Raw genomic sequence first — 23,249 nt, 5'->3', positions numbered from 1 at the left:
CAGGTCATTTTGACTCAAAATTGAGTCAAAGGACTCAATTTTGCCATTTCTCCGCAACAGTTGCCCATAGTGGACCTCATCACAGCCACAGAAACCGCCATACGGATTAATAAATTATCACAGACAGAAGCAGAGCAAATCAGGATGAAAGTCTCAGCCACCCTTTCCAGTGCCAAAGTCCCTCCGTCCAACCTCACAATACAGGAAAAGAAGGCCGTCGCTTCCCTGAGCAAAGACCACAGCATCACTGTTTTACCAGCTGATAAGGGGAGATGCACCGTGGTCCTAAACACTACAGATTACCACACAAAGATCACTACTCTCCTCAGTGACAACAATACCTACGAAGCCTTAAAGCGAGACCCCACAAGCAGCTACAAAAAGAAAGTTATAGCTTGCCTTCAGGATCTTGAAAAGGACAAAATCATTGACCGCCTCACATATCACCGCCTTTACCCAGGGGATGCCATACCCTGCATTTACGGACTTCCTAAGATCCACAAGGAAGCTGTCCCACTCAGACCCATAGTCAGTAGCATAAACTCAGCCACTTATAACATTGCAAAACACCTTGCTACCATCCTTGCTCCTCTCGTGGGGAACACCCCACACCACATCAAGAACTCCACCGACTTCACCGACAAGGTCCAGAAACTTACCCTGGATCCAGATGAAACCATGGTGTCCTTTGATGTAGTCTCTCTCTTCACTTGCATACCCACCACGGAGGCCGTGGAGACTGTCAGAAAACGACTACAAGAAGACAGCTCCTTGGAGGACAGGACCAACTTCACACCCTGATCAGACCTGCACACTGTTAGACCTCTGCCTCACCACTACATACTTCAAATACAACGAAGGCTTCTACAGACAAAAACATGGCTGTGCCATGGGCTCCCCCGTGTCACCTATTGTAGTCAACCTTTACATGGAGGAAGTGGAAAGGAAGGCTCTTGGCTCTTTCAAAGGAAGAGTACCCAGCCACTGGTACAGATATGTGGACGACACCTGGGTCAACATCAAGACACAAGAAGTGGAATCCTTCACTGCGCACATTAACGCTGTGGATAAAAACATCAAGTTCACCAGGGAAGACACAAAGGACGACTGTTTGCCTTTCCTGGACTGCGCCGTGCACATTGAAGAGAACGGCAACCTCAACATCGAAGTTTACCGGAAGCCCACACACACGGACCAGTACCTCCTCTTTGACTCCCATCACCCCCTGGAACACAAACTTGGAGTAATCAGGACCCTACACCACCGGGCAGAACATGTTCCCTCTAAGCCTGAAGGGAAAAAGAAGGAACACACACATCAGAAAGGGTTTTATTGCCAAATGTTGAGCAGGTTTACAACATTAGGAAATTGCTGCGGTGCTTCAGTGCAAACATACTGTTATAAATACTGTTATAAATTACAGCTTAAATAGACATGAAAATAAAAATGAGAATAAGAATTAAAAGTGCTAAGTAGATAGATAGATATATACATGATATATACATGATATATACATGAGTGCAGGTGGTGATCAGTGCAAACATGGAATGATGCAGTGAACACAGCGTAGGGTCATGTGTTAGTGGCGGGGACAGTCATATGGTTATTGTTCATGTGTCCAACAGCAGAGGGGAAGAAACTGTTCTTATGGCGAGAGGTTCTGGTGCGAATGGACCGGAGCCTCCTGCCTGAGGGGAGCAGGTCAAACAGACTGTGTCCAGGGTGAGAAGGGTCAGCTGAGATCCGAGCTGCACGCCCCAGTGTCCTGGAGGTGTACAGGTCCTGCAGAGATGGGAATCTGCAGCCAATCACCTTCTCAGCAGAGCGCACAACACGCTGCAGTCTCTGTTTGTCCCTGATAGTGGCTCCAGCGTACCACACGGTGATGGAGGAGGTGAGGATGGACTCGATGATTGCAGTGTAGAACTGCATCATCGTCCGTGTTGGCAGGTTGAATTTCTTCAGCTGCCTCAGGAAGTACATCCTCTGCTGGGCTTTCTTGATGACGGAGGTGATGGTGGGCTCCCACTTCAGGTCCTGGGTGATGGTGGTACCCAGGAAGCGGAATGAGTCCACAGAGGTGATGGGGGTGTCAGTCAGGATGATGGGGGGGAGTGGGGCTGTGTGCTTCCTGAAGTCCACAATAATCTCCACTGTCTTCTGGGCATTCAGCACCAGGTTGTTGTGGCTGCACCAGGACACCAGACGTTCAACCTCCCTCCTGTAGGCAGACTCATCCCCGTCCGAGATGAGTCCGATAACGGTGGTGTCATCTGCAAACTTGATTAGCTTGACAGACTGGTGGGTGGAGGTGCAGCAGTTGGTGTACAGGGAGAAGAGCAGAGGAGAAAGAACACAGCCCTGAGGGGAGCCGGTGCTGATGGTCCGAGAGTCCGAGACATTCTTTCCCAGCCTCACATGCTGCTTCCTGTCCGTCAGGAAGTCGGTGATCCACCGGCAGATGGGATCAGGCACATTCATCTGGGAAAGCTTGCCTTGGAGATGGTCTGGAAGGATGGTGTTGAAGGCAGAGCTGAAGTCCACAAACAGGATCCTGGCGTAGGTTCCTGGGAGTCCAGATGCTGCAGGATGAAGTGTAGGGCCATGTTGATGGCATCATCTACAGACCTGTTGGCTCTGTATGCAAACTGCAGGGGTCCAGGAGGGGGGCCGTGAGGGTCTTGAGATGGGAGAGAACCAGGTGCTCAAATGACTTCATGACCACAGATGTCAGAGCCACGGGTCTGTAGTCATTTAGTCCAGTGATCCTAGGTTTCTTGGGGACAGGGATTATGGTAGAGGACTTGAAGCAGGCAGGCACATGACATGCCTGCAGTGAGGAGTTGAAAATGCCAGAAAACACTGGGGCCAGCTCGTTTGCACAGTGTCTGAGGGTGGCAGGAGACACGCCGTCTGGGCCAGGAGCTTTCCAAGCATTCAGACTCTTAAACTGCTTCCTCACATCTGCTTCATGAATATGAAGAGTTGTGGTGGGAGGAGGTGGTGTGAAATCCTCTTTTGTGTGGGGTGAGGAGGGGGGTGTTGTAGGTGAACAGTTTGAAGGTGGTGATGGCTCTATGGAGGGGGGAGAGGTGGGGGAATTAGTGTCCAAAGTGCCTCTATTGTTGGGGCCGTTGGAGGTGTGAAGGCTGCCTGATGGCTCGTCAAAACGGCAGTAAAAGTGTAAAGGAAGCACTCAAAACTAATTATCCTAATTGGGCTTTTATAAAGTCAGCAAAGAGGCACAGAAAAGAAGATCAGACACCAGCGAGGGAGGATAAGAAGGACAGACGCAACAACATTGTCATCCCCTATGTAGCCGGTGTATCAGAGAAACTCAGGAGAGTTTTCTCCAAGCATGACATCCCGGTGCATTTCAGACCCAGCAACACGCTCAGACAAAAACTGGTTCACCCGAAAGACAAAACTCCAAAACACAAACTTAACAATGTGGTGTATGCTGTACAGTGCAGCGAGGAATGCTTAGACCTCTACATTGGAGAGACCAAACAGCCACTTCACAAGCGCATGGCACAACACAGAAGAGCCACCTCCACAGGACAAGACTCAGCAGTCCATCTGCATCTAAAGGTCAAAGGTCACTCTTCGAGGATGCCAATGTTCACATTTTGGACAGAGAGGACAGATGGTTTGAAAGAGGAGTGAAAGAAGCATCTATGTGTACTGTGAGCGACCATCTTTGAACAGAGGCGGGGCTTACGACACCAACTGTCTGCCATCTATAATCCAGTTTTGAGTTCCCTCCCCAGACGCCTTAACGCCCACTCACATCCTGGGCCATCTGACCTCAGGAATTCGCATGATAAGGTGGGGCCAGGTTTCACAATGAGCTCACCCGAAACTCTGGCTGATTGGGACCCACACCCAGTTTCACACCTTGGATTAGGTAGAGGATCATCAGGGGGTCCTTTTGTCCCTCTGTGGGGGGTCACTCCCACTAGGTTTATATCTGGGACTCCCCACCATTTGACCTTAGAACTGAAGAAGCTTCTCGGATGAGAGGTGAAACGTCTTCAAGCAACTCAAAGAAGTCCAGATGCTTTTCTTTGCAAGTATCATTTAAAATAAAAAGTAGTTAGCACAGACAGAGGATTCATGCAGATTGAGGGTACAAAACAAATCAGTCTGTAACCATCGTGTGAGAGCGGAGCATCACCTGTTCTCTGAGCTGGTGTATCTCAGCTGTAGCAGCCTTCAGCCTGCCAGCATCTCTGTCCAGCATCTCCTGCTTCTCAGCAAACCACTGCAGTTTTTTCTTAAGGGCTGTCACTTCCTCCTGGTGCCTGTCCTCTAATACACGCATCTCAAAGGTCTGATTTCCTAACACGTTCAGGAGAAACGCACTCAGTTCTTACTCACATATACACAGCAGGTACAATAAGTATTGAACATGTCACCAGTTTTCTAAGTAAATATATTTCTAAAGGTGCTACTGACATGAAAGCTTCACCAGCTTAATTCCCACATTACAAGAAATCAAACATAAATGTCCACAGATTAAGTTGTGTGTAAGAATGAGGAGTGACACAGACAAGTACTTAGAAAGCAATCCTGCCTTTTTATAGGCCAGATGGGACCATCAAGAAACATCTCATGATGGGTAAAAACAAATAATCTAGCTCAAGACTGTCACAGTCCTATTGTTGTAAAACATCCTGATTGGTTACAGAAGAATTTCTAAAATCCTGAAGGTTCCAGTGGCCAGCGCCCGGTCATGGCCGGTTCTCCCCACAGAGCAGTGAACAGAATTATCGCAGAGCCAGGGGGCACTTGTGGAGAGCTACAGAAAGACCTGGAATCCTGCAATTGTTTCAAATGAAACAATTGCAGGATGACACGGCAATGAAAACATGGCCTGTATGCACAATACTGTTCATTACTGAAGAAAAAGCAAAATGAAACATTTAAATTTTGCTGAAAAACAATCAAACAAGCCTTTGAAATACTGGGCGAACATAGTCTGGTCAGATGAGACCATAGTTCCACTCGTTGCATGCATATTAAACACCATGCCAACAGGTATGCACCACCAAGGCCTGGGTGTTTCAGCATGTGACACTGGCACACTTCAGGATGAAGGGAAAAATGTGCCGAGACGAAGAAATGACAGTAGATGTACAGAAAGGAAACTACTGACTGGCTTCAGAGAAAGAAAGAAAGTGTCTCGCCCAGCCAGTCACCTGACCTATATCCAGGTTAAAGTCAGTGGAAAGAACTAAAGGTCAGAGGTCATAGAAAGGGCCCGCGCAGCACTTTCAAGTTTTGAAGACTGTTTGTGTGGAAGTTTGGGCCAAAATCCCGCCCGAGCACACCTGGGAATACTTTCTCCACACAGGAGACGTCGTGAAGCCGTCGCCTCCAACAACGGCTTTTTGTGCGAACAGTTAAGTAAACATCAGTCAGCACGTTCAGTACTTTCATCTGTGTGTGGATTAGATGTTACCCACATCTGGTGACAACTTCACTTTGAATCATACATTTAATGACATATTTGTCAGTTTGATACTTTTTGGGGTTTTATGAACAAATCACCAGTAGCAGCTGGTTACACATCTTTTCAGTGTTGCAGTAATCCTGACAGCATTTGATGCTTTTCTTTGTCACACAACATTAAAGTGAGTCTCTTTGGTCAAACACAACATTTGAAGCTGCCACTTTGATTTATGGGTTTCTGCTAAGGTAGCACATTTTTAAACTGGCAGAGTTTTGCATATTTCTACATGTTTTGAAGGCAAAACGAAGCTCCAAACTTGGGCTTGTCATTATCCTATTATAGCATTTTGGAATTGGGTTTGTGTATGAAGTGAAAAGGGGATGAAAAATATGAATATTGTAGTTTCAGGACTGTTCTTTATCTTACCCGATGTGGAGGTGGCTCGGGCTTCAGCCAGGTCTCTCTCTTTGTTAATGAGCTGCAAGTCCACCTCCAGAGCCTGCTTTTCCTGCTTAAGCTTGTGGACGTCCGCAGACATCTTGGCCTCATTTCTCTGCACAAAGATTCACATCTGTGCTACATCAAAGAGGCTAACATAGCCCTTCAAGCCTTACAGTACAGGTGGATGAGAGCAGTACTAACCTGAAGTGAGTTTATTTGCGCTAACAAGTCTGCAATGCGTGGAGTATGATCCGTTAAGCATATACTTCCCACTGGCCTCGAAGTTTTATGCAGCTGCTCCCTGGTGAGGTTAGAAAAGATTTACCCTAACCACAGAACAACCACTCCACAGCTAGAGGACTTTATGATCTCTATTTGTTAACGACCTACTTCACAAACTTTGAATAAAGTTAGCGCTGCTGTCCCTGAACACGAGTGACTCTCCGGTTTGGCCTATGTGTTGAATACCTTCCATAGCCCAAACACGCGCTGTTAGCTTCACTGTTAGCTTCACTGTTAGCTTCACTGTTAGGTGCTTAAATGCACAGAATGAAGCGATGCATGAACATGTGTATGACTCGCAGTGTTCCAAGTGGTCAGTCTTTCACAGTGCACATAAACACACATATATGGGTACAACAACATGTGTGTGGGACGTACAGGTCTGTCAGACGCTCACCTGGTGGCAGCCAGCTCATTCAGCAGCCGCTGGTTTTCTTTAAACATGGCCTCCTCATTAGCTTTACTCTTGGCCTGCTGAGCCTTCATCTGTAAATACAGCTTCTCATTCTCCTGGAGGAAGATTAATGTAAAAAAACAAACAAAAAAACAATGAAAAGAACAACAACTAGGTACAAATGGCTCTTGTTTTTTTAAACCGTTGCTCACACCTAATATGGGCTTTTCTATTTACTGCAGTTTGTATAAAACTGAAAATGATTAGAATTTCATAAACTGTGCCCACACGGCGTCTTAACATAGAGCTTCTGAGGCAAAGCACTGCTACGAGTGGAGAGGACTTCTAAAAAGTTGTTTTAAGCAGATGGCAGAAAGTTTAGTGCTTGGGGAAAATGGTTCCATCTCATTAAAGACACTCTCATCTCCCAAACCTATGCAAACTAAAGCAGGGGTCCCCAATCCCAGTCCACGAGGGCCGGTGTCCTGCAGGTTTTAGATCTCACCCTGGGTCAGCACACCTGAATCACATGATTAGTTCATTACCAGGCCTCTGGAGAACTTCAGGACATGTTGAGGAGGTAATTTATCCATTTAAGTCATCTGTGATGGATCAAGGACACGTCTAAAGTAGATGTAGAGTAGCGAAAGTCTGCAGTGATCAGAAACGCGCGGAGGTGTCCGAGTCAGGCTTGAGGCTAAGCCAACTCGCCCAGCCATACCATCGATCCTCTTAGCCAACGTACGATCTCTGGACAATAAAATGGACAACATACGACTTCTGAGATCAGCGAATCGCAAAGTAAGTGACTGTTGTGTGCTAGTTTTCACCGAGACATGGCTCAATGACAACATTCCGGATCAGGAATGTTGTCCCGTGGCATCAGGAAAGCGAAACAGGACTACACACACAAGATAACCTCCCACTTCAATGATAGCAAGGACGCAAGAAGCCTATGGCAAGGCATCCAGGCTATTACAGACTACAAGCCAACTACAACTACAAATGAAGATGGCGCCGGTGAGGTCGGCTGCCGTCACGACTGCTCCGACCACTTTTTCTTTGTCTTTGTTTTTTAAGTTAGTTTTCAGCGTTTCTAAATCGGTAAAATCACCACCATTGGGTACATTAGGTATGACAGTGACACTCTTGTTTCTATTGGTTTACAATGTACTCACAATTCGAAGTTTTTAACTCCGGGTCCGAGCTGGCCGAGTGAGATCTTGAGGGAGAACAAAGGGAAGCGGCGGCGGCCTAGAGGGAAGCGAGCCGGCGTCAGGAACAGGCTGAGAGGAACTACCAGACCCCTGTCATCAACGAGTGCCCAGTGGAGAGAGTGGACAGCTTCAAATACCTCGGAGTTCACATCACGCAGGACCTGTCATGGTCCTGTCACATCAACACCGTGGTGAAAAAGGCCCGTCAGCGTCTCTACCACCTCAGACGCTTGAGAGACTTCCAACTGCCCTCCAAGGTGCTCAGGAACTTTTACTCCTGCACCATAGAGAGCATCCTGACGGGAAACATCTTAACCTGGTTCGGGAACAGCACCATGCAGGACAGACGAGCTCTACAGAGGGTTGTGCGGTCAGCTGAGCGCACCATCCGCTCCGAGCTCCCTGACCTGCACTCAATCTACAGCAGGCGGTGCTGGACCAAGGCCAGGAAGATCGTGAAGGACCTCAGCCATCCCAACAACAGACTGTTCTCTCTGTTGAGGTCAGGAAAGCGATTCCGCTCCCTGAAGACCAACACAGAGAGACTGAGGAGGAGTTTCTTCCCGCAGGCGATACGGTCTCTCAATCACACCACCACACAGTACTGACCCACACATATAGTTCTTACACACACACTGGACTTTCTGGACATTGTTTTCACTTCATTACTTAAATCACGCTGCTGTTATTGTGTATATATTTATTTATATTTCTTCATACATTCTTATATAGTTCTATATTGTGTATTTTGTTGTACAGTTATTTTATTTTCAACTTTAATTTATATATTTTATCTTATTCTCACAGTTAAATTTACCCTTCATTCTAATTTGTGTTGTACAGTTATTTCATTTTTAACCTTAATTTATATTTTATTCCTTCCTAGTTAAATTTACCCTTTTTAATTTTTCATATTTATTTCCTATCTTATTCATAGCCTTTCCTTTTTGTTTTCTTTAGGTCACGAGCAGTTGTCCAAGCATTTCACTACATATCGTACTGTGTATGACTGTGTACGTGACAAATAAAATTTGAATTTGAATTTGAATTTGAATTTGAAGCCTGTAGCGCGTAGCTGTGAGAGCGACACCACTCTGCTCAACAACCTGAACAGCTTCTTTGCACGATTTGAAGCACAGAACAACACACGCCCACAGAAAACACCACCACCTCCACACGACCAGCCTCTGTGCCTGTCTGCTGCCAGCGTGAAGAGGACACTCATCACCATCAACGCCCGGAAAGCAGCGGGTCCAGATAACATCCCTGGTAGTGTGCTGAAAGACTGTGCAGAGGAGCTGAAGAATGTCTTCACAGACATCTTTAACACCTCCCTGAGGCAAGCCACTGTCCCATCATGCTTCAAGACTGCCACCATCATACCTGTGCCAAAGAAACCATCCCCAGCCTGTTTCAATGACTACCGCCCCGTGGCACTGACACCCATTATTATGAAGTGCTTTGAACGACTAGTCATGTCACACATCAAATCCACCCTACCTCCCACCCTGGACCCACACCAGTTCGCATACAGAGCGAAACGATCCACAGAGGATGCAATCTGCTCTGCCCTCCACCCAGCCCTAACTCATCTGGACAAGAAAGACTCATATGTGAGAATGCTGTTCATAGACTTTAGCTCAGCATTCAACACCATAATACCACAACAACTCATCTGTAAACTGGACAGACTGGGCCTCAGCACCTCCCTCTGCAACTGGCTGCTGGATTTCCTCAGCCAGAGGCCTCAAGCGGTGCGTGTGGGCAACAAGGTCTCAAACAGCATCACCCTGAGCACGGGGACTCCACAAGGCTGTGTGCTCAGTCCTCTGCTCTTCACCCTGTTGACACACGACTGCACACCAACCTACAGCTCCAACCACCTTGTGAAGTTTGCGGACGACACAACGCTGGTAGGGCTCATCACCAAGGGCGATGAGACCCACTACAGGAAAGAGGTTGAGCTCCTGACCACGTGGTGCAGAGACAACAACCTCCTGCTAAATGTCAGTAAGACCAAGGAGATTATTGTCAACTTCCAGAGAGGCCACACCTGTCACCCCCCATTGACCATCGACGGCGCTGCGGTGGAGAGGGTGAGCAGCACCAAGTTCCTGGGGGTGCACATCAGTGAGGACCTCTCTTGGACCACCAACACAGCATCACTGGCCAAGAAAGCACAACAGCGCCTCTACTTCCTGCGCAAACTCAAGCGGGCAAGTGCTCCACCACCCATCCTGACTACATTCTACAGAGGAACTATTGAAAGTATCCTCTCCAGCTGCATCACTGTGTGGGGCGGTAGCTGCACTGACTATAACAGAAAAGCTCTACAACGCATTGTGAGAACAGCTGAGAGGATAGTTGGTGTACCACTCCCCTCCCTGCAAGACATTTACACCACTCGCCTCACCCGCAAAGCCATCACAATTGTCAACGATGCAACCCACCCTGCGCACTGTCTGTTCAGCCTCCTGCCCTCTGGAAAGAGATACAGAAGTCTCCGCTCCCGCACTACCAGGCTCACCAACAGCTTCATCCACCAGGCTGTGAGACTGCTGAACTCTCTTCCCTCCCGGCTCCCAGCCAGCAGAATCACCAGATTGGCAGAAGTATAGGAAGACAGATTGGACTCGAATTGGGACAGCCTTCGTCGTGTCGCTGTGACACGTCTTGATTGAAATCGACTAGTTAAATTCGCCACAGTTGACAGCCTGTATGAGTCCCAAGTTCTCTTGCCGGTTCAATTCCGAGCTGAGATTGGGAATCCTGCTACACTGTCCTTAGATTGTGAGTATAAAAGTTACAACTCGTTACAGCTGACAGTCTGCCTGTCAGTGGGGCTGAGTTCTTTCACCAGTTAGATTCCCGCCCGCTGCAGTGCCTCTACACGGTCTGGGTTAATTTTGGGTTAGTAAATTAGGCTTAAAGTTGAAACTTGCGTCTAAAACCGTGTGTTTGGGTTTTGCAGAGCGAGACACTGTATGGTGTGTTGAGTGTGAGGGAGAAGGAAGTGTCTCCCAGAGCGGAGTGAAGCACACTAACAGGAGGAGGGGAGGAGCTGAGTGTGAGGAGGACTCAAAGGGGAGCTAGGAGAAGCAGTCTGTGTGACTGCATGGGGAAAAGTGCCTAAAACAGAGTCAAGAGCAAAAAAAAGGGGTAAAATTATGATGAACTATGCACAAAAGCTAAAGCAGAACAGGAGGAATTGGGAAGAGAATGCACGGGAATATTTAAATTAGCAACAAAGGGAAATGTGTTTAAAGAATCAGAGAAATGAGAGTGTCAAATAAGTAGGGATGAAAGTGATATTAAATAAATCTCTTAATGTGTTAATACAAGACTTGTAGTGAAGACCGCCTAAACCAAGACCAAGACAAAGTCGAGACGAGACCGAGGCAAAAAAAGTCTTTAAACTGCAGCCAGGTTAGGGCTGTGCGATATGACCAAAACCTCATATCCCGATAAGACATCTATCGTCCGATAACGATATAAATCACAAACATGTAACATTTTCTGTAAATTCTGTGAATCTCGGGTAGCTCGACCTGCGTGAAGTGTTTCCAGCTGGGCGTCGTGTAGCTGGAGTCGAGTGTTTTAACCGATGCATGAAACGATACATTTTTAGACAGAAGTTGTAACGGCCGCCGTTTCCTTTGTGAGTATTTATTACACGGCGTGCTGCGGGGAGAAGCCTGTTCTAACGTTTGAGTCTAAGGTTTATTTTTTAGCACCTGGCGGCTCTTTTTGCTTCTCATCTGTAAATACTCTGCATCCTCTTTCATGCCATTCAGTTTATTTTGAAAAGTCTCAACAGGATCTTGAGCTTTATTGTGAAAGGTTTATGTGGAACATAAACAAGCGGACACGCGATGCTGTTACCGTCGTGGTTGCTAACGACAATGCATAAAAACAGGCACTTGTCCGTCCGTGGTGTGGTTATATTAAATATAAGAGAAAGAGAGAACTTGAAGAAATTAATAATAACTACAGTGACATCAGAACCATGAAAAAATATTGCCGTAAACAGTTTATTTTGCGACACCACGAAACAAACGGTAGCGTAAAATGAAACGATGGACGTTTTTATATCGTCATCCGATATATATTGTTATATCGAACAGCCCTAAGCCAGATGCTGCTTCGTTTACGGGTGTCGGGCATATTCTAGAGCTGGGCGATAGAACGATAACGATATGTATCGCGATATAACTTTTACTCGATAGAGAAATTAAGCTATCGCGACAGACCTCGCCGTTCTTGTCCTCACAAAAAAAAAAAAAAAAAAAAAAAAAAAGGTCAGCCAATCCAAATTAAGTAGTGCAGAGCCGAACCAATCACAGCCGCAGCGTCACGTCGCGTGACTTGTTACGTACAGCACAAGTGCCAAGCCGCACGTGTGTTTGTTTGGGAAGCAGCCAGCGGGTAATGGAGGAAATGAGTGTGCCGACTAGAAAAATCAACCGAGCGTGACCGAAGAGAAAATAGATGATGGTTCCAATGCCGGAGAGATTGTCGAACGGAAGAGCCATAGAAGTTCCGTAGTGTGAAGGTATTTCGGCTATTTCAAGTCTGACAAAAAACAGAGTAGCGTGCACTGTAAATTGTGCCGAAAGCAAGTCTGGAAATACAATAAACTGGTGCATGCGTCACACTGTGCGCCACGTTATTGTTTCGGTGAAATGAATTTCTACAATACTGTTAATTCTACTCTCTGCAGTGTTTAAATGCTTACATATACACACAGTTACTGTCCCTCCACACATACGACTCGGTTCTGCTTCTATGCCCCAGCTTTGTTTACTTTTTCCCACCGAGGCTTCTAGACTTCTGATTGGCCAACATTTCTGCACGGTTAGGAATCTAGCGCCACCTGCTGCTTTGGCATGTTCATAGCAGCGTTTTCCTTCATTTCTGCCTTTATGTGTGGACGGGATTATTTTTTAAAACGAAAACGGAAAATCTCCGTTTTCAAAAATACCCGTGTACGTGTGGACGTAGCCTCAGTCTCTGACTGGAAGCGCTAATTCGTCATTCGGCTTTTGTCAGACTAAAGTAACTGTTAAAACTGTTTGAAAAGCTCAGCTATACAACAAGGAGAGATTGAGAATTTCCTTTTAGTTCTGTTTATTTGATATTGACAAAAGTTAGTCAGTTTTGTCTGTTCTTCTGTAAAACAAACTAAGATTTATTTTTAGAATTAATATTTTGTTTCTAAGTGGAATTGACAGTTTAGTCTGTTTCGTTTGTTCTATTTTGAAACTTAAACGCTTTAGCGGCTGCCTTTTGTGTAGTTTGCAATATTTGCCTTTATTTATCTGAAAAAGTCTCATGTTCCTTAAGTACATCTACCCTGTTGAACTTATTATGGGAAATAAATATTTAAATAAAAACAAGCTGCTGATTATTTCACATTTTACTTGTGAGCAACGGCACATTTAAATCTTACAAATATAGTTATTTGGCTTACATCGTGATAGATATCGTTATCGCCTGAAATGAAAAAAACATATCGTGATATGAAAAAATCTCATATCGCCCAGCTCTAGCATATTCATGTGTTCTTGCTCTCGCACAGCCTCACCGCTGTCTACTGTCTCACTCACTGAGAGGACAGACGCACGCTCCACTTTTCTGTCACGTCCATCATCCTCTCTGTTTTTCACATAATGATATTATCCTATATCCTCGCATGTGATTGGCCACAATATGGAGGGATTGGAGCATAGCTAAGCCACTGTGTGAGAGCTGAGCAGCCAAAGGAAATTAAGTGAGGAGTAAGTAAGGAGCCGGCTCTCGCTCAATGGGAGTTGACTCTTCTGATTCATTACAAAGCGCTCTGTAAGCACGGCTCTTAGAGCTGATGCTTTTGCACACTAGGGCTGCCACAATCGATTATTCTGATAGTCGACTAGTCACAGAGTATTTTTGCGATTAGTCGACTAATCAGATCATCATCCATTGTGTCATGATCCTGGGTCTTTTGACCCAGCGTTTTAAGTTTGAGTTTATTTTGTTCATTAGGTTATCTAAGTTCATTTGTTTATTAGATTCCCCTTGTGTATCCAACCCCTGTTAAGTCTCCCTTGTCCTTCATGTGCTTCACGTCTGTGTTTCTTATGTTGTCATGTTTGCGTTTCATTATGTTTCCCATTTTATTTTGAAAGAGGTCCTGTGTCCCTGCATTTTGTTTTACTCTTCCCCTGTGGCGTTGTTATGTTCATGTTGTGTCTACTGTGCCTTTCTGTTCTATGTTTCAGGTCCCTATGTTCTGTCTCCTCAGTCTGTTAAGTTCACATGTCTTGAGTTCCGTCAGTGTGTTTCCTGTTTTACTTTCACAGTCTGTCCTATGTTAATGTTTCTAGTTTTGCTTCCCTTGTCTCGTCCTGCCTAATTACTCCCAGCTGTGCTCTCCTCCTGTGGCTCATTCCCCCTCGTTATCCCTCAGTGTATTTAAGCCCCATGTTTCTCTTTGTCAGTGTTGTGTCCTCCCTCATAGCTGTGTGATTTTTTCCCTGTGGCTCCTTGTGCTTTAGTTTTCCCAGTTTAGTTTAGATTTGTATTGTTTTTCGTGTCCCACTCCACGCCAGCAATAAAGCTGTGTTTTTTGAGTTTACTTTTCGTCTCTGCGAGTTTGCGTTTGGGTCCTACTCTTGCCTGCACACAGCCGTATTGTGACACATTGGACGTAAAACGTACAGCTTATTGCACCAGCAGCATCTGCTCTTATATAACTATCATTAGCTTACAGCTTTAAGTGTGTAAGGTGCTAACTAACAATAAAGACAAGATGATAGTTTATTACATTTTAATGAAATTTGCAGATTGTTTGAAGTTTAATAAACTCCTTGCTATCTAAAATATAACAGGACACCGGAGTAAACTCTCGAGCATCTCACACTTCTGATGATCAGCTGTCTGCTTGACGTTTATTCAGCTGTGTAAAAACTATAACTTTAATCTCAGCCAAACCGATTTACTCAGGAACAAATAAAAGACTGAAAAAAGCCAAACAATAACATTTTAAGTTATCTAAGTGACTCATATATCATGTTTAACCTGAGTAGGGAAAGACGGCGGTGGGTTTGAAGACGATTTGCCGGGAGTCCGGTGTTCTCACGGCTCTAGTGAGCCTAGCCCCCGGCTCGCTATCGAGCTGGTGGGTAACAGACGTCTCCGAAAACGTCGGAGCGCTTTTGAAAGTATGTGGTGTCTTGATAAACTGAGCAGATATTTGAGGTTTACACAGCTACATTCTCGCCTGAAATTATGTTAAACGTTTATTTTGTGACCCAGAAAGAATAATAAGAGTAATATTAAAACTAACCAGCTGCCACCATTGTTGGAAACTGAGCTGGGCTGCGCTATGAATTCTGTGATAGGCAGTGTTGGGGAGTAACGGAATACATGCACCGCCGTTACGTATTTAAAATACAAAATATGAGTAACTGTATTCCGTTACAGTTACCGTTTAAAAAGGTGGTATTCAGAATACAGTTACTTTGTTGAAATAAATGGATTACACGGCGGTACTTTCCTGTTTCATTTTGTCGCGGGTCAGGACTGTTTTGGTTTTGTTTGACAGCTACGTTCTGTTGTTCCAGGCGGCAGCGTTACGGTTGCCATGGTTACAGGGCGACGCCCTCTCTCTCTCCCTGCGACTGTGTGTTTCCTGGGTGAGAGAGCGCCTTTTCGTTGTTGTTGTTGTTGTGCTAAGCTAACAGGCAGAATGCTACAAGCATAGCTCTAAAGAATGTAGCATCATGGACAGTGTAGTCCGTGCTGCAGGGAGAATGGACTGCCATACACGTTATGGGCCTGTGAGCGCGAGGAGGGAGAAAAAGGGGAGTGGAAAGGTACGAGTTGTCATCGAGGAAAAACGGGAGCTGGAAGCATGTAAATATAATAATAACCACTTCAGCCAAGAAGAGAGCCTGACGAGCCCAGTTGTAAGTAAGCTATTAAGACTCGACTGTACGCTGTGTTCCTGTTTTCCTCCGAAAACAATAAGTTCCGTTGGAGCAGCCTTTCAACGCCTCTCTCTGTCTCTCACAAGAAAAGTTGACCCACACAACAAAGTAAAGCTATTTTTCAGCTACGAGCCGACAGGGACCCCGCCATATTAGTCAGAGGTCCCTTTACTACAGTTCGGAGTCGCGGACCTTCAGTAATAGTAATAAATCACACAGCAATAGTACATTCATGTAGTTGTAAACAGCATGATAATATATTAAGTAATCCAAAGTATTCAGAATACGTTACTGTCATTGAGTAACGTAACGGAATACGTTACAGAATACATTTTGGGGCATGTATTCTGTATTCTGTAATGGAATACATTTTAAAAGTAACCTTCCCAACACTGGTGATAGGTTGGGCCACAAAGTATACACCCGACCCATCCTTCAAATCTGGGGAAATGAAAGACACATTTGTCGGAGTCTTTGAATTTGGACAGTCTTCGTCGTGTAGCTGTAACGTAACCGGCCTACAAATGCGACAACACGAGGATGCGGTTCCTGAATTTGGACACAGCTACGATACCGGACACAGCTTCTTCTTCTCTTCGGGGTTTAACGGCAGCTGGCATCTTTGTACATGCAGTGCTGCCATCTTCTGTTTCAGTCCGTTATTACACTCTTAAATCCTACTACTTATTCCTCTTACAAAGCTTCAAACGACGCGTCGACTATTAAATCAGTCGTCGACGATTTTGATAGTCGACTAATCGTGGCAGCCCTAGTATGTAGTGTCATAAATTTGCATCCATTCAGTTGATGATGTAGCAAATGTATAAAATTACTTACACTGCTGGGATTACAGCTGACAGAGAAAACAGTCTATTTGTTTTAGAAACAAGTCCTAATAAAAGTCCTTAAAAAGTCGAAATAACACTGAAATCATTGAGAGAAAAACGTTGTGACAAAAGTCACAGTAAGATGTAGAGTTCAGGGTCACTAACCTGTTGGTAACCTTTTATGAGTGCCTCCTGCTCTTTTATTTCTTTATCAATCTGCTGGAACTTCTCATCTGCAGCAACATCTGCAGCCTCCACCCACCTCTTCTTCTGACTGGCTTCTTCTGCACTTCTCAGCTGTTGAGAGAAAAAAGTCTTACCCTGGCAGTACCCAAATAAGAATGGGCCATCCTACAGATTTTCCATATATATGGAATGAAAGTAGTGACGTGTTTGTGCACCTTGCTTTGCAGTAGGTAATTCTGCTGTCTGAGTGAGCTGAGCTCCTCTGCTCCTGCCTTCATCATCTGCAGCTCCCTCTCCTTCTGTGCCAGCTGCGTCCTCAGCTCCTCCAGCACGGAGCTGTCGTGGCCAGTCTGAAAGGCAACAAACCAAAGTCACGTCTCTCTTTCAGCAAGAATCAGTGTGCACAGGAGCTGCAGCATGTTTTTGCTTTTCTCCTTTTGAACACACATTTTGACAGTATGTTTGTGTTGTGACACTCTAAATGTAGTGTTAGGTAAAACAACACTGTCCTTGTAAAAGGTGAAAAACATTACGGATGAACGTGTGAAATCCTTTAAGCAGAGGCTGTGGCACTTTAGCTCTGCAGCTCAGTCACTCCCTGGATGGCTCTCAGTTTGCTAAAGTGATGTGCAAACAACAAAGGCTCTAACTTTACTCACATCTTTCCATTTTAAATATTTTATGTTTTAGCACCCAGAGCTGTACCAATGACCAGCTACTACTAGGATCTGTAAGCTTCAGGCTCTGCTTTGGTAACCAGCAGCAGATTTTAGGTACACAGACTTCATCCCACAAAGAGCTGGGCCTAACACTGTCAAACATGGCAAAAGGAGACCTCTGGAAGTTCAGCTCAATCTCAATGCCAGACACCAACACAGACATAGAACAGGCTGGAGAGAGGACACATCCCTTCCATCTCCAATACCCTAAATGTCCTGTTACTACTGTAACTTGGCTTCAGATAAGTAATAGAAAATGAATGGATTCATGTTCGCTGTATGATGTTGTTCAAGAAAAGCAGAGGTCATGGTTACTGCTGACACGCTTAGTATTAGAAGTTGAGATGGAAGTAAGCATGAGGGTGTTTGGTAATCCAATGCCACGTTCTAGATGAAGCCGGAAATTTAAATTTCCAAGTTCCAGTCAGAATATCATCTGGAACGTTCCCTCAAATCAATTAACTAATATCCCAGGAATGAAAACTGCACTGACACTGTTGTGTATTCCAGACTCACTAAATAAGCAGTGCGCAGCACACAGACCAGGCTCTATCCATCAATGTGCTGCAGGAGTGTTTCTCAGCACAAAACAACAAAAGTGTTACGGCAGAGGTTCCCAAAGTGGGGGACGCAGAGCCATTGCAAGGGGAGTATGGATGAAAAACGTGTGGACCCTGCTGGCATAACGGACAGGTTTTTGACGGGGCTCCCACACAAATGCAAAGCAGAGGATGAAGCATCTCCAAATATGTTTCCAAACCAACTTCCTTCCAAGTCAAAGCACAGATGATCATATCTTGCCTTTGGCTTCACCTGTACAAGTGCAAAGGTAGGTCTCCCTGCAGGATTAGTTTCCCCTGCGTCAGGAGCAGCGCTGGGATGTTTAAATCACGGACACGGACGAATGTATTGACAGCAATGCTGAATATTATTACACAGGAAAAAACAACTACACAAAATAGACCATGACACCTTTCTAAATGGAGGGACAGTAACTGTGTGTAAGTGTGAATACAGGAACCACTGTGTTATGGTGTAATGTTAATGATGCATTAATGAATCTACTTTGCTAAGATACAAAACAAGCCCTGTTTTTCTCTTTTCCAGCTTCATCACTGGAATGTGAGTGATGAAGTAAGTGAAGTCACTGCAGAGTTCAAACAAGATTAGCCAAACACAGCACAACAGCTGTCGTAATCTTCCTGAAGTTATACAGGTTATTACCAACCACACAGAGTAAAAAGAACAATGTGAAAAGATGCTGGTGGTCAGGAAAACCTGCACACACAGTATTTCCTTACACGGATCTGTGGAAGATGTTGCTCCAGCCTGGTTTCTCTGACTTCCTGTGCAGAATCCTGGTGTTTGGTAGCATCTATTTGCTGCTGGAGGACAGCCACTAAGGACTGAACAGATGCCACTAGTTCATTCCTCACTGTTACTCCTGGTTCTACCAGTGAAAACACACAGAAAGGGATTCAAAGAAGTGCTACAAAGTCAGGACGTTACAAGGTAAACTGACAGAATTGATGCTGGTTGATAAGAAATGAAGTTAAGCAGTTATCCAATGATCGATCAATGAGTTTCTAACAGTGTGGAAAGCACACGATTCTTTCCTACATTATTTAAGCCTCTGATGACTTGATGTGTGCAGTTAATAACCTGTGCAGTCCCAGCAGTCTTCGTGGTTCGCTCTGTGTGGACACTGTGAGGAAACAGCAGACCGGGTTTTGGCTGGTGTAGCAGAACCTCTACTTATCCCCGATGACCTTGAAGTCACCGCCATTCTCCCATCCAGGCGCTTGCCTCTTACAGGAGCTGGAGTGGCTTGTCTCATTGAAGAGGTACAGGAAGGAGAAGTGAGGGAGCCACGGGAGGCCTGAGAAAAACGTATAATGTAAAGTGTGAATGTAATCTCTTTTCTACAGTAGCGCCTTTTATATAGTTTGCTCACCGGGTGTTTCTTAGTTTTGCCAGTGTGAGATGATGTGAGAGAAGAGCTTTTGGTATGATCCTGCATCAGCTTGTCTACTTCTGCTCTGATGCTGCAAATCAGATCCTTGTTGGGGGGGTGAGCAGCACTGATTGGGTGGCTTGTCGACTCCTCGGCCCCATTTATTGCTGCAGCTGCAGGGTGCTGTGCCTCATCCGGGAATGCCCTTTCCAGTCCCCTGGAAGTCTTTTCATGGTTGGGCTCCACAACACTGCAAAGTGACAACCACAGTAAAAAAGAAACAAAATATTTTGTGTATTGTAACTTTACAGTTACTACTGTAACTATTTTTTCAGAAGAGTGTCAGTGATGTCACGATGGTGAGTTCTTCTAAATACAGACAGACGGTGGATAATAAATTTTTTCTCCCATATTCATCTACATAAATGAGTACACATTAGTGCCAAGCAGAAGACTGTGGACGGACGGACGGGTGGACAGGCTTCAGCATGAGTCGTCACATCTGCCCGAGTTTCATTGATAGGTAACACATTTAGCTCACCTGTCACATTTGCCTTTGCTGTGTAAACTACATACTTTTATTTTCTTGGAGGGTGCAGATGGTTTCCTAATTATTACAATCCATTTCATAATCATTGACACTCTGAGTCCAGACCTTTTACCAACTGACAACATTTGATTCATCATGAAAAATAAAGAAGAGTCAGGAATGATGAGCAGTTGGACAAGAATGGGACAACAATGCTCTCCAACATGTCCAGCAGCTGGTGTCCTACTTCCAGATGTTTCAGGACTGTTGTAAGAAGAGGGGCTGGTACACATGGCCCAGTGTTTTTGAGATGTGCTGCTATCATTAAATACAACAGATTTTTTTTTATTGTACATTTTATAAATATCGGATATATTTTCTTTGTTTTGCTGGGAACAAATAGGGGCTTCAACATATTTGCAAATCAATGCAAAGCGCTTTAATTAACATTCTGCACAGCCTCCCTGAATTTTAGAACTGATGATCACAGAAGTGATCCCTGTGTGTTGGCCCTGCGACAGACTGGCGACCTGTCCAGGGTGGACCCCGCCTCTCGCCCTATGACAGCTGGGATAGGCTCCAGCGCCCCCCACGACCCTGAAAAGGAGAAGCGGAAGCGAATGGATGGATGGATGATCACAGAAGTTGTCATGCTCTCCATAACGATCGATGCTTTCATTATTTTGTTTTGGACGATTACTGTTTGTTTCACTGTTTTTGTTTGCGAGTTTATTCTTTGCTTCACTTCTTGTTTTATTGCTAGCAGAGTTCCTCCAGTTGATCATCCCAACCCACGCATGAACTGCTGTCCACGGCATACCAAGAACTCTTGTTTATTATAATAATAATGATGGATTGCATTTATATAGCGCTTTACAATGCCACTATTCATTCACTCTCACATTCACACACTGGTGGAGGCAGCTACAGTTGTAGCCACAGCTGCCCTGGGGCAGACTGACAGAGGCGAGGCTGCCATATCGCACCATCGGCCCCTCTGACCAACACCAGTAGGCGGTAGGTGAAGTGTCTTGCCCAAGGACACAACGACCGAGACTGTCCAAGCCGGGGCTCGAACCAGCAACCCTCCGATTACAAGGCGAACTCCCAGCTCTTGAGCCACGATCGCTCCTTAACATAGTTAAGACAGAATGTGACGTCGGATTTAAGCTTGTCTGTTGGCTGACGTTTGAATATTTACAGTGAGTCCCTTCAAATGTTACTTGAACGCTGTATTTGTGCCACAAACACTGAGATACTGATGAACTGGGAGGAAAACAAGCTGGCTGCTTGCTGAGAATCCATCGACTGCATAGTCCTGACCTGACAGGCTGGAGGGTGAAGCCTCTAATTTGAGCTGCCTCTGGTCGGAGGAGCCTCATCAGCTCTTCTGCAGTGGGCAGCTCTAAATACACACAAAGACAAAAGAATTTCTTAGCATACTTTTATCATTAACGATCCTGCCCATCACAAATACTTTTGCACAAGTAGGATGCATCTTATTTATAGGGCTAACACACATGAAGTGACATGATGTGACACAGAAGTGGAGCCCAGGTGTGACAAATGTGAAATGAAGACCTTTCTCTCAAGTCTTTGAAATCTGTGGACAAAGAAAATAATCAAAAAATATTGATGCTTTTTCCAAAACTGTCAAATGACATTGAGGGTTCATCCATGTTGCAAATTTTCTCATTTGTAGTGTCAGAAAGAGCCGTTAGGGTACGCTCACTGAGCAACCACAGACCTGGGGTTTATACACTGTATACTCAGACCGACAAAGACTTAAAGTAGAATCATTTCTGACCTGACTCACTGGTAGAAACAGGCTGCAGAGACTGTTGGGCACGTTGAGGAGGAGAGGAAGGAGACAGAGGTCTGTTGATGCTCCATCTCACTTCCAAAGATGAGGTATGATGACCACGGTCATCTGAATCCTCCACAACATGGACCTGCCTGTAGGCCTCCTGAAGAGCCTCCAACTCTGAGGCCCCACTTTGCACGTAAGACTGACCTGTAGAGGAAATGAATGAAGTTTATCCAGAAAGCAAAGTTAAAACTTGAATGATGTTTTAGGGAAGCTTCAGTCACGTTTAAAGACCTCCCTGAAAAAGCTCGTTTCACGTGTTTACATGCTTGTTTACATCCTGACCACATATGTATTGTTTACAATTTTGTCTTATAATCTGGTTTTCATTATGCATATTTACATATTATTTTACCTAATGAGGCTAAAGTTATTAAAATGTTTTCTGTAAAAGTCAATATATAATTCATTCATTGCATAGACTGAAAATGTCACATGTGAATCACAGTGTGTGAGATGTGGATTAGACACTTTATAACCTCAAATTGGGATTAAAGTAATCTCTGTCAAAGATCAGAGACTGTGGCTGATCTCCTTAGAAGTAGACACTAAAGAGAAAACTGCATCAGGAAAGAGAAGCCCAGAGAAAGGGCCACATCTTAAAGGAATACCAGAGCTGAAGACCATCTATCATCCTGACACTATATTTCTGATCATGGTGGAACTCACAGTACACTGGGAGGAGCGGATCGAGGAGGCCAATGAAAGGAAAGTACCAGGAACTAGTGCAGGAGTGCAGGGGAAGGGGCTGGAAGACTTTCTATGAGCCCATAGAAGTGGGATGTAGGGGCTTTGCAGGACGATCTCTCTGCAAAGTCCTAGGCCGGCTGGGCGTGGCAGCCAAGAAGAGGGCCGTCCAGGCTGTGAGCGAAGCGGCAGAGAAAGCCACAAGGTGGCTGTGGATTAAGAGGGCTGATCCGTGGGTAGCTACTGGTACGCAAGTCGGGGCCTGATCACCCCCGGCTGGGTCGCCTGGGTGAGGGTGTGTGATGTTGTGAGACCCGAAACACCTGATGACCCCAGGATACATCACTGAAGATGCGTACCAGTGCATCCAGGAGATGTGTCTTGTATAAGAAAATAATTTATAGAGTGAGGAGGAACTGGAGCGAAAAAAGAAGCAGCAGCACTCCTGACACAATTTGTATGTTGTATGGTCGTTACCCTTCAAGCTCAGTTTGTCAGCCACAGAACTGGGAGCGTGATGGTCCTACAAGCACTACCACTCACACTGTTTAGGGGTCCATGCCCCGAGTGCACCAAACACCTCGTGAACCACTACTGGCTTCACCCTCCACACAAGCTCCTCTCACAGCCCTTGGGTTGTGTCGAGCTTTTTGTGTTACGTCCTCCTGATGTTGCTTCTACCTGGTATAACTGTTAGGTTTTGTATTGTTGATTGTCATTT

At 45.2% G+C, this 23,249-nt stretch overlaps 1 protein-coding gene across 4 annotated transcripts in view; it reads right to left on the bottom strand.

Moving 5' to 3' along the window:
* Positions 1 to 23,249, bottom strand: part of cep162 (centrosomal protein 162) — a 54,599-nt gene that overhangs the window by 12,056 nt on the left and 19,294 nt on the right. For 3 of the 4 annotated variants that reach the window (XM_040008420.1, XM_040008423.1, XM_040008421.1), the window contains exons 9-19: positions 21,782 to 21,988; positions 21,298 to 21,379; positions 19,446 to 19,695; positions 19,154 to 19,370; positions 18,793 to 18,941; positions 16,988 to 17,122; positions 16,752 to 16,883; positions 6,576 to 6,688; positions 6,098 to 6,197; positions 5,882 to 6,008; positions 4,178 to 4,341 (exon numbers count right to left, since the gene is read on the bottom strand). In XM_040008420.1, coding sequence (XP_039864354.1) covers positions 4,178 to 4,341; positions 5,882 to 6,008; positions 6,098 to 6,197; positions 6,576 to 6,688; positions 16,752 to 16,883; positions 16,988 to 17,122; positions 18,793 to 18,941; positions 19,154 to 19,370; positions 19,446 to 19,695; positions 21,298 to 21,379; positions 21,782 to 21,988 — 1,676 coding nt within the window. The remainder of the gene's footprint in view (positions 1 to 4,177; positions 4,342 to 5,881; positions 6,009 to 6,097; positions 6,198 to 6,575; positions 6,689 to 16,751; positions 16,884 to 16,987; positions 17,123 to 18,792; positions 18,942 to 19,153; positions 19,371 to 19,445; positions 19,696 to 21,297; positions 21,380 to 21,781; positions 21,989 to 23,249) is intronic. The other variant, XM_040008422.1, reaches the window with a different exon arrangement.

The sequence above is a fragment of the Simochromis diagramma genome, unplaced genomic scaffold (genome assembly GCF_900408965.1).
Source record: "Simochromis diagramma unplaced genomic scaffold, fSimDia1.1 OVJJ01000313.1, whole genome shotgun sequence".
Lineage (NCBI taxonomy): Eukaryota > Metazoa > Chordata > Actinopteri > Cichliformes > Cichlidae > Simochromis > Simochromis diagramma.
This window is presented reverse-complemented; position numbering and strand designations above follow the sequence as displayed.